This window comes from Hyaena hyaena, unplaced genomic scaffold (assembly GCF_003009895.1).
Source record: "Hyaena hyaena isolate Hyena2069 unplaced genomic scaffold, ASM300989v1 scaffold_483, whole genome shotgun sequence".
Taxonomy (NCBI): domain Eukaryota; kingdom Metazoa; phylum Chordata; class Mammalia; order Carnivora; family Hyaenidae; genus Hyaena; species Hyaena hyaena.
This window is the reverse complement of record NW_024081117.1, coordinates 1,322,525-1,333,273: the sequence shown is the minus strand read 5'-3', so window position 1 is coordinate 1,333,273 and position 10,749 is coordinate 1,322,525. Positions and strand designations below refer to the sequence as shown.

General features: G+C 35.7%; 1 protein-coding gene across 1 annotated transcript in view; it reads right to left on the bottom strand.

Annotated features, from left to right (window-relative positions):
• Nucleotides 1-1,297: 1,297 nt before the first annotated feature.
• Nucleotides 1,298-10,749, bottom strand: part of NUFIP1 (nuclear FMR1 interacting protein 1) — a 43,069-nt gene continuing 33,617 nt past the window's right edge. The window contains exons 8-10 of the mRNA XM_039254365.1: nt 9,545-9,661; nt 2,708-2,925; nt 1,298-1,579 (exon numbers count right to left, since the gene is read on the bottom strand). Coding sequence (XP_039110296.1) covers nt 1,463-1,579; nt 2,708-2,925; nt 9,545-9,661 — 452 coding nt within the window. The 3' untranslated portion in view covers nt 1,298-1,462. The remainder of the gene's footprint in view (nt 1,580-2,707; nt 2,926-9,544; nt 9,662-10,749) is intronic.

Here is a 10,749-nt window from a genome sequence, read left to right as displayed (position 1 = left end):
CCACTAGAAATAAACAGTAGTCACCAGAGCTCAAGACTGCCAGACACAGTCGAGGCAGTACTCAGAAGAGCACTTCAGTCTTAGATCCATTTATTAAAAAACAAGAGAAATTGAAAATCAAACCTTGCACAATATACTTTTGAGGCAGTGGCTGTGCACATCCCTGGAGACCGGGGGTCTGTGAAAGTAGCCCTGGAGTCTGAATTCATTTATGTACCTACAGCCTATGGAATTTGCATGCCAACCTGTGATAATACTGCACACTAAGTCATGTTTTACATCAACCCAGTTTGTAACACTGGTTACTTCATCGTGATGAGATGAAGGGTTGAAGAGTCACAACTATGAATAATACAAAAATTAAACTGGGTTCCTTAAAGTCAGGCAAGTCCTCATTCATGTGTGTAACTTTAATCCATGTATAGTGGTGGCACATACGTAAGCACTCAACAGTGTCGTATAAACTGAATAAAGTAATGTGTTGGACAGGTAATTTCCTAAAGCACGGGATTCACTGGAGGAGAAGAATAAAAGAAAATGAAACAGTCTATATGGAGGTTACAAAGTTGGGAAACACGGACCTAATATGAATTTTAATCTCAGGTCTGTAATCAAATAGTGTTACATGCCAGGTGTTCCAGGGTTCTGCATAAGATCTCACAAATATATAAGAGCAAGAGGTGTTTCTTCAAGGCTCCCATCAGCTTTCTTGCCTTTTTCTTGCAGGTGAGATTCACAGACTTCAATAATCACAATGTAAGATAAATTAGTTGGACCTCATCAAGTATCGTGCTTTACATAGTTTTCGAGAGAAAAATTAAAAAGGTACAATTCTGAACTATACCAAAAAGAAGCACTTTCAGTGAATCCAAACACACACGGAGGCCATATCTATATTAATATTCCAAACATTCAATATTTGAACCACTTAAGTAGTGCCAATAGGTGAATTTCAAAATGTCCTTTCAAACAAGGAGGGAAATTCTAAGTTTCAAGACCTTCAGTGTGAATTAATTTGATATGGTTTATCTTTAAAATAATCCCCTTGCTACAGTTATAGAATGATTCTTGCTCTCCTGCATTAAAAGCAAAATGACTATATTCCTCTCCCTAACCTACAGCTTTGCTCAGCTGAATTAAACATTTTAAAGCTTTTTTCCTTACTACTAACCCAGTATCTTCAGTTCTTAACTGGCCCAAGAACAAACTACCTTACGTGACAGCAATACATACAAATAAACAAAAAAAAGTAGAATTCTGCCAGCAAATGTTATGCACACCACCAACAATACACAACTTAAAAATCAGTTATGTATTTATTTGTACAGATTCAAAGGAAAGAATTAAAAATCCAACATAATATCCCATGAGGCTGACAATTTAATTATTAATCCAGTTTTCTTTTAAAAAGGTTTTCTTCCACTAACTTTAGGAGTTACGTGAGTGCTGAAACATCAGATAACTATGCATCTTTCACTTTTGCAGAATTAGTATTAAGTCCAAAAAAGTCCTTTTTGATGATGTACCGAACACACTGCAAAATCACATTTCTTTCATGTCGAATGTCTGGAGCTAAAAGCTAAAAAACAATAAATAAAATGATTAGCTGATAAATAAAATATATCCAAGAAACACAATCTAAAATATTATTATATTTAAACAATTTGTTAAAAAAATAACGCAGGAACATTTCCTTTTAACTTACACTATCTAGCTTTTTAAACAGCACAAATGTTCACATTTGGGATCCTCTCTAGGACAGGAAATACAGGCTTAATCATCTGTAATTCTTTAATTACAAATCCTGTCAAAGAGGACCCTTCTATAACCAAACTTACAAACAGTATAGAAATTAATAAGCAGGTATAGTAAATATAGTAATAATGAAACCAGCAGTAAAAAATCCCAACATTCCTGGACTTGCACAACTTCTCATTTTTGTGCTTATTGTAACTGAAAGAAATCTAAAAATCCCTGGTATTTAGAAGAAATATCATAGCCAAGGAATCATATGTGATTTGCTGAAAAGAGTAAGATCAATTTCTTTTCTGATGTCATTAGTGTAGTCTAGAAACATCACAGAGGGTTAAATGTTCAGTGGAGAGAGGATTTAATTTACCACTTATAAAGTAAATATTTTAAAAATGCAATTTACTTTATATAATCACTGAAATTTACATTTCAGTAAGAGAAGAAGCAACAGTGTCTAAAATTAACACCTCAAAGAGTGTACGGACAGAACACTAGCTACAGCATAAGCACTTACCTGACCAGCAAAAACATAATTTCACACTATGTCAATAGTTCTGCGTTCTACTACTAGTTCTAGAATATTTTCTATCGCTCTTAGCATAAAAGCCCTGGATCACTGAACAGCTTCAAGTCCATTACTTAGAATCAAATGATATGCTGCTTCCTCTTTTAAAATTTGAAGAAATAAGATTTTTTAGCACATCATGCTGAGAATAAAGCCAACAATGCACAAAATAAATACATAAAAACCTCTTTCTCCTTATTCCACACATTTACTGAACATCAGTGATATGCCAAATGAAGCTTCAAACTTAAGATACACAGATGAGTCTTCAAGCAGCAAATGTCGTTGATAACCTTACAAAACACACACTGAATCCACGCACAAACCCAGTGGCTCTGTCTTAATCTGGGAAGAACACAAAAGATTAGAATGTGAAGAAAAATCATTTACCATCTCCAGGAGATATGGATGGTGTGTTCTTGGTTCAAATAATGTTTGATAGTTGTGATAATCTTTTCTCCTCTTAGGGTTTGTCTTTTTAAAACCTTTCTTTTGGCTCTCATACTTTCTAACAGTCGCTTTAACATCTTGACTTGGTCTCTTAGGAGTTTCACTATGAAGAACCTCATCTTCCACCAGAATGTCTGCTTCAGTCTTAATGGGAGCTTCTAAATGTGATGAAGAACAAATACAAAAATAAATAACAAAAAAAACAGGTAAACTTTCAAAAATTGAAAGAAAAAAAAAAGCCATAATAATACCCCCAGCAGCCATAATACTGGCTACTTAGTAATAAAACTTAGGTATTTACAATATAGTACAATATTTTTCAAGTTCAGAATATAACTTGCTGGAAATCGTATTTGTGGTACTGAGAGTACCACAAAGAGCTACAGAAAGTGATCCCTATGAAGAAAATGATACCAGACGGAAATCTGGATTTACGCAAAGAAATGAAAAGTGTGAGAAAGAGTTAATGTTATCCATACAAAAGACATTTGTTCTCATTTGAAAAGGTTTTAAAGATAACTGTCTATTCAAAACAAAAATAATAACAATGTATATGGGATTCATAACATCTAACCGAAAATCCACAATAACAAAAGCACTAAGGAAGGGAAAAGTAAAGTAAGTATATTGTTATAAAATTCTTAAAACTATAGGTGAAGTGGTGTAATATCATCAAAAGTATACTGTGACAAGTAGAAAATGCACACTATAAACTCTAGAACAATTCCTAAAAAATAAGAGAGGTTCAACTAATAAGCCCATATTTGTACTACCCTAAATATAAGGAAAACAGAACAAAAACAGGTGAGACAAAAAGAAAGAAGCCATATCAGTAACTTCAGATCCTCTGTCCTCCTCTCTCTTTGCCTCTCCTCTCCCACTCGTTCTCTCTCCCTGCTTCTTTCTCTCTCAAAATAAATACATAATTTTTTTTTTAAAAAGTAAAAGGAGGGAAGAAGATACCATGCACATGTCAATCATAAAAATGCCATATCAGCTATAACAATATCAGATGATAGGAATATCAGAACAGTGACCATCCCCAAAGATAAAGAGGGACAGTTCATAATGATAAAGAACTCAATTCATCAAGAAGGCAAAACAATAACACCTAATAAAAGAGTTTCACTATACATGTAGCAAAAGCTCACAAAACTAAAACCAGAAACAGACCAATCTATTATTAAGGTTGGAGACTTTTAACACTCTGCTCTCAGTAACCGAAGAACAGTTAACAGAAAATGAGAGGGATATAGAAGACCTGAGTACCACTGACAACAAACTGACATTCAACCCAATACGTATTTTTGCCAAGTTCACATAAACATTCATCTTGTGTTAGGCGATAAAACAAGTCTCAATAAACTGAAAAAAGAAAAAAACCCAACCCTGATAGTGTATAAAGTATGTTATCTGGGGCGCCTGGGTGGCTTAGTCGGTTGAGCGTCCGACTTTCACTTGGGTCATGATCTCACAGTTCGTGGGTTCGAGCCCCGCGTCGGGCTCTGTGCTGACTGCCAGCTCAGAGCCTGGAGCCTGTTTCGGTCTGTGACTCCCTCTCTCTCTGACCCTCCCCTGCTCACGCTGTCTCTCTCTCTCCTAGAAATAAATAAAACATTTAAAAAAAAAAAAAAAGTATGTTATCTGACCATAACAGAATTAATGTAAAATCAGTAACAACAACAACAAAAAACTATCTAGAAAGCCTCCAAATTATCTGGAAACTAAACATCATACTTTTAAATAACTCACGAGTCAACAAATCACAAGAGATTTTAGAAAATATTTTTAAAAAAATAAAAATGAAAACATAGCAAATTTGTAGGATACAGCTAAAGTAATGCATGAAGATGAATTTATAGCTTTGAATGCTTTTATTAGAAATGAATGAAGAAAAGCCTAAAATCAATTATCTGAGCTTCAACTGTAAAAGGTAGAGAGTAAGAAGAAATAACAGAGTGAAAATCAATGAATTAGAAACAGACAACAGGAAAAAAATCAACAAAGCCAGCAGTTGGTACACTCTGAAAAGATAAATAAAATTAATAAATACTTGGCAAAATTGATCAAGAAAAAAAGGAAAAAATACCATTTAATGAGCAATCAAAGAGGGGACACCACTACAGAGCCTACAGGTATCACAGGAAAATACTGTGAACAACCTTATACCAATAAATTTGACAACTTTGATGAAACGAATTTTCTTGAAAAACACAAATTACCAAAACGAAACAAGAAAAAAACCAGAAAATCTGGCTAGTCCTATACCTCTTAAGGAAATTTAATTCATAATTTAAAATCTATTCCCCACTTCAAAATACCAGGTACAGATGACTGACTCCACTACTGAATTCTACAAACAAGAAAAAAGTGGTAGCAATCCTACACAAATCCTTGAAAAAGGAGGAGAAAAAAGATCCCAACTCATACCAAATCCAGACAACATCAATACAAGAAAAGAAAAACACAGACCAACAATCCTTCATGAACATGGAGGCAAAAATCTTTAATAAATTACTAGCAAATCAAATCCAGCAATGTATTAAAAAAGTAATATATCATAACCAAGTAGATTTTATACCAAGAATACAAGGTTGGTTTGATACTTGAAGATCAGTCAAGTGTTTCACCATATTAACAGGATAAAGAAGAAAAACCACAGGATCAGTTGAAAACTCACAAGTTTCAAAGATCTCATCTTCTCACCCCTAAATTGGTTATTCTGCATTTTGGATTACCATGTATGACCAGCTGATATGATATAAAGAGTTCTATTCTAGAAACTGGGAGACTGGGTTCAATTGCCTACACAAGAGTATAGAAGTCTAATCATATCCATCAAAACTGTAAACTCCGAAGTGTTATATAGGACTGAATGTGATAACTACCTCTGAAAGGAAGTATAAGGTAAGTGTTAGAAGCACAAATGCTGGTCCCAAACTTTTAGGTTCAAGTTTCAGTTCCATCATATACTAGCTGTGACCTTGGAGCTTACTCTGCCTAAATATCCTAACAGTGGCACCTACTTCAACTGCAACAATTAAAGAAGTAAAGCACATAAAACAGGGCACCTGTGTAGTTCAGCCAGTTAAGCATATGACTTTGGCTCAAGACATGATCTCATGGTTTGTGCGTTTGAGCCCCACATCAGGTTCTGTGTTGACAGGTCAGAGCCTAGAGACTGATTCGGATTCTATGTTTCCCTCTCTCCCTGCCCCTCCCCTGTTCATGCTCTCTCTTTCTCTCTAAAATAAACATTAAAACATTTTTTTTAAAAAATGGGGGGATGAGGTGGCTCAGTCAGTTAAGTGGCTAACTTCAGCTCAGGTCATGATCTTGTCGTCTGTGGGCTCGAACCCCCACATCAGGCTCTGTTTGACAGCTCAGAGCCTGGAGCCTGCTTCCAATTCTGTGTCTCCCTTTCTCTCTCTGCCCCTCCCCTGCTTGCTCTCTGTCTGTATCTTTCAAAAATAATAAACATTAAAAAATGTTTTTAAATTTTTTTAGCAAAAGAATTTGCTATGATGACAGTGGTTTTGATATACCCTCAAAGTGATAGGAAAAAGAAAAGAAATATAACCATAAAAGAGTAGAGATAAGAATTCAAAGTGGTTTGGGGCACCTAGGTGGCTCAGTCAGTTAAGTGTCGGACTCTTGATTTTGGCTCAGGTCATGATTTCACAGTTTGTGGGGTTGAGCCCTGAGTCAGGCTCCCCACTGACAGTGCGGAGCCTGTTTGAGATTCTCTCTCCCTCTCTCCCTGTACCAACCCCCAACCTGCATGCTCGCTTGCTTGCTCTCTCTCTTTCAAAAATAAATAACTTAAAAAAACAACAACAATTCAAAGTGGTTTGTAGAGTTCAAAGCCATGGGAATAAAAACAAACAAACAGCAAAAAGAAAAACCAGGGCACTACTTTCTATTATTTCCTTCCCTTCAAGTACTGCTCTTCCATTCCAATCCAGAATACAAAAGTCAAAGGGATCAGAGGTTACACTGTAAATCTTCTGCTAAGGACTGAGGAACTGGGACCATTTATATTTTTCTTGAGACTCACATTTCCCAGCTCATTTTCTTACTTTTTCAAACCTATGAATCACATTTTTTTGGTTTGTGGCCTTTTAAAATGAGTTTTCAATTTGGAGGACCCCCAGGCATAGCCAAAACCAGTTTGAAAAAACAACAATTTTAGAGAGCTATAAAACTGCACTTAACTTCTAACATTGCAAAACAAAAACAAAAAGCTAACATGCAAATCCAGGGCAGATATCAAACTAACCCATTTGGAAACATTACTCATTGAAATTTTCTTTCCTATGTATATCTTAATGATTAGGACAGCCCAGAGCCATGCATAGCCTCTTGTTTTGCTTCAGTCATTCTTGAGGGACTCCTTCCTTGTTTAAAACTTTTTCTGGAAAAGCACTATTCATGTTTAATACTCTCCACACCTTTGTATTAATTTTTAAGTTGAGACAGATCTTAACTATGATGATGCAATTGTTAAAATCTGTGATGAATCAGTTTGCTCCTCTCCATTTAGAATCTGCTTGAATAAGCAGCCTTCTAGATGCTATTTCATGGTTCAGAGAAAGTCCACTTTTACTTCTTTGGTTTACTTCTTCCAAAGCCCCTCTGTGTCGATATCCTATCCTATAGCCCAGAATTAACCATGAAGGTTGGAAACTTGCTAGTGACGTGGATGACTATTTATAATAAAACCGAATTCAAACTACAGAAAAGAATTCTTAAGCTTTAGGAATGTGAAGCCAAGGTCTTTTTCCTTTTGGCAGGGCATATTAGACAATTAGTAAAAATAAATTCATAGAAAATAAAATGTATCTTTTAATAGACAAGATCTTCTGTTATCTATAAGAAAAAGCAATGCATTTCTGCACAGGAACATAGTAAATGTAACACAGAGAATGAATATATAGTTGGCTTTTTTGGATTTTTAAGACCCTAAACCTAGGCTTTACATCAGCTCTGCCACATACTAACTTCACAAACTTGTCTTTTATAAATGAAGAAGTGAGACCTCAAGGATCCTTCCCAGTTTCCTTTCTTCCTTCTAACTGAAAACTGGTGGCAGCCTCAAAATGAAGACATGAGAATGAAAGTATCAAATGTTTTATCTTAAGAGAGAGACAGAAGAGAACATTAGTGCAGCTTGTTTTTATGAGATTCAGTAATCTGGCAACAGCTTTCATTGCTATCACCTGTCATAAATAAAAGCGATAAGCAGGAAATATAATATGTGTTTAAAGAACAACTCCATCTTCTATCAGTGTACTGGAAACAAGAGTAAAGAAATACTGTTTTTCTTAAAATTAAAATAAAAATAAGAGGAGGAAACCATCTGTTAAGAAATATTCTGATAAAGCCAAAGTGGTTTATATGTCAAAATTAAAGTAGCTTTTAACCAGCTACCATAGTAAATGATGGTCCATTAAAAAAGAAGAAAAAAATCCCTATGTTACAGATACATCTAAACATTAGCCTTCATATAAAGCCCAACTCTTTCTCCTTCAACATCTTCCAACTGTACAGTGATTACCTATAACCTAATCAACATTAAAAGTGCTGCTATCTTCATCCAATTACACTCCCTTCTTCCTACACACTCACTTGTAGACCCTCTATTCTTTAGTATAGCTCCTACTGTGATAACACACCTTGTCCAGAGACACACACACATGAATTCTTTCATAGCTGGTAAAGCCCAAATAAATTTAACATGCAGATCCAGGTTTCCACAACAGAAGGACTCAGGCTTATTCAGTAACATATGCTGATTATTTATATGAACCCTGGCCTGGGTTTAGAACTACAACACTACAACAGATCAATAACCAACTCACAACTGTTTTAGGTGGCTCTAAAAAAGATGCTAGATTAAGCTGGCTTGTTAACATCTTTAAAGGTTAAACATGTATCCTGTACATCACTGACTTCTCAGAAAGAACATTCAAGGATTCCATTTCATCCAGTCTTTAAAATACATATGCTAATTCAACCACAAGTACAGAGTGACTATGGTTCTTCAAATGAGCAGTTTATGTAAATGGCTCTATAAAAAACAACCCTCTATATAAATGTAAGGAATTCTATCATCCATTTGGTCACAAATGACCTCTCTCTACCTACCAAAGGTGCTAAATAAACATGGTATTTTTTTTTAAAGTTTATTTATTTTGAGAGAGAGAGAGGGAGCGAGAGCAAGCCAGGGAGGGCAGAAGGAGAGAGAGAGAGAGAGATGGAGAGAGAATCCCAGGCAAGCTCCAGGCTGTCAGCACAGAGCCCGACACAGGGCTCGAACTCACAAACCATGAGATCATGACCTGAGCCAAAACCAAGAGTCGGGCACTTAACTGACTGAGCCACCCAGGCGACCCTGAATAAACATGTTAAGACAAGGACAAGGATTCTTGAGTGTAGACATAAGAAATTAACTTTCTTCACCATATCTTTTAGAATTTTCTTTGATTCCATTAATGGATTATTTCTCTTTCCCTTCCTCTTCTGTCATTATATTATTTTTGCCTTTTTCTCCCAGACTATCAACACATTTCCTCATTTCTCCAGTTTTCCTTTATCCTGTGCTAACTTCACTTCTGAATCAGATGAAAACAGTTAAGATTAAATAAAGAATGTACTTGACACATCTTGTCCTCAGAAACACACACATGAAAGGATGCTACTGATGCACAGCATACACCAAAGTCAAAAACACCAAAACAAAACAAACCACCTGTAACAACTGAGGCCACGACTTACCTTCTGGCTCACTCTCTGACCCCGAGAGACTGCCATAGCTACTCATTAGTGAGCACAGGGCTGGTGTCACTTCCTTGGGTATGACGGTACTCTGTGGTTTCTCCTCTTTATCAGACTCTGAAACAGAAGGAAAACAGTTTACCAAAAACATCCACTACCATAAGAAAGCAAGCTGACAGTCCCCCACTCCCTCAGGGATGTTAGTGAGAAGAAAACAATTTTTGATCATTTTATTAATCCTCCCCAAAAACAAAATTCAGGAAACCCAGAAATTTCCCCTTGGTTTTAAGTCTTCATAGTCAGAGAAGCTATCTGTCCCAAAGAGAAGACAGAGGGTCAACGGAAGCTACAAAGAGCTCAGGTATTACCATGCTTCACAGGTTATGAAATTTGCACCTTCTCTAAATTAATTATATAGTCTTTGCTATTACTTTATTTATGCTACTGCGCTAATAATTAACTTCATTAAGGCAGGAGAAAGACCAAGGCCAGAAATTTATTTAACTTCACTGGATTCAGATGATTGACTAAAAAATTAGATTTAGGAATAAATAAAAATATAAAAAAATGTGTACCTCTTTTGTTTTTAAGACTGCTTTTGAGGGCACAAGTAACATTCAAACCATTCTATACATAAAGGATTACTCAAAGAGTTATGCTGAAATGAATTCACCCAAAATTTTTATTATTTAGAACTTCTAAGAACTTAAGTAAACAAGCCAAGCCAGAGAACTGAACAAGTCTCAAAGAGCCTGCCAAAGGTAAAGTGTTTGATCAGAGCCCAGCAAACCTAGCTGTAGCCTCAGGACACCACCTATTACATGTGTTTTGGGCAGCTTTAAGAGTGTATTAAATCTATTCTAAATAACCACTGAAAATAAAGCCTGACTAAAGAATGAAAACAGGAAGTAAGCTGTCTATGTAATAATGAACCAACTCAACCCACAACCAATATGAAATGTTTCAAGACAGCATTTAACACTCACCAAGTCAGCCCAGGGGAAAGTAAAACATGCTAGTAGGAAATGGGGGTATACTTCTATGTGAATATGGAACTACCACCTACTGGTGTATGAAGTTAAATCTCCTCTCCTCTAACTATCCATACTAATCAACACCATACCCCCTGAAAACTGCTCCTTATCAATTTTAAGCTATTTCATCATCTTTTCTCATGAATTAATAAGAGAAAAGAAAAATATGCA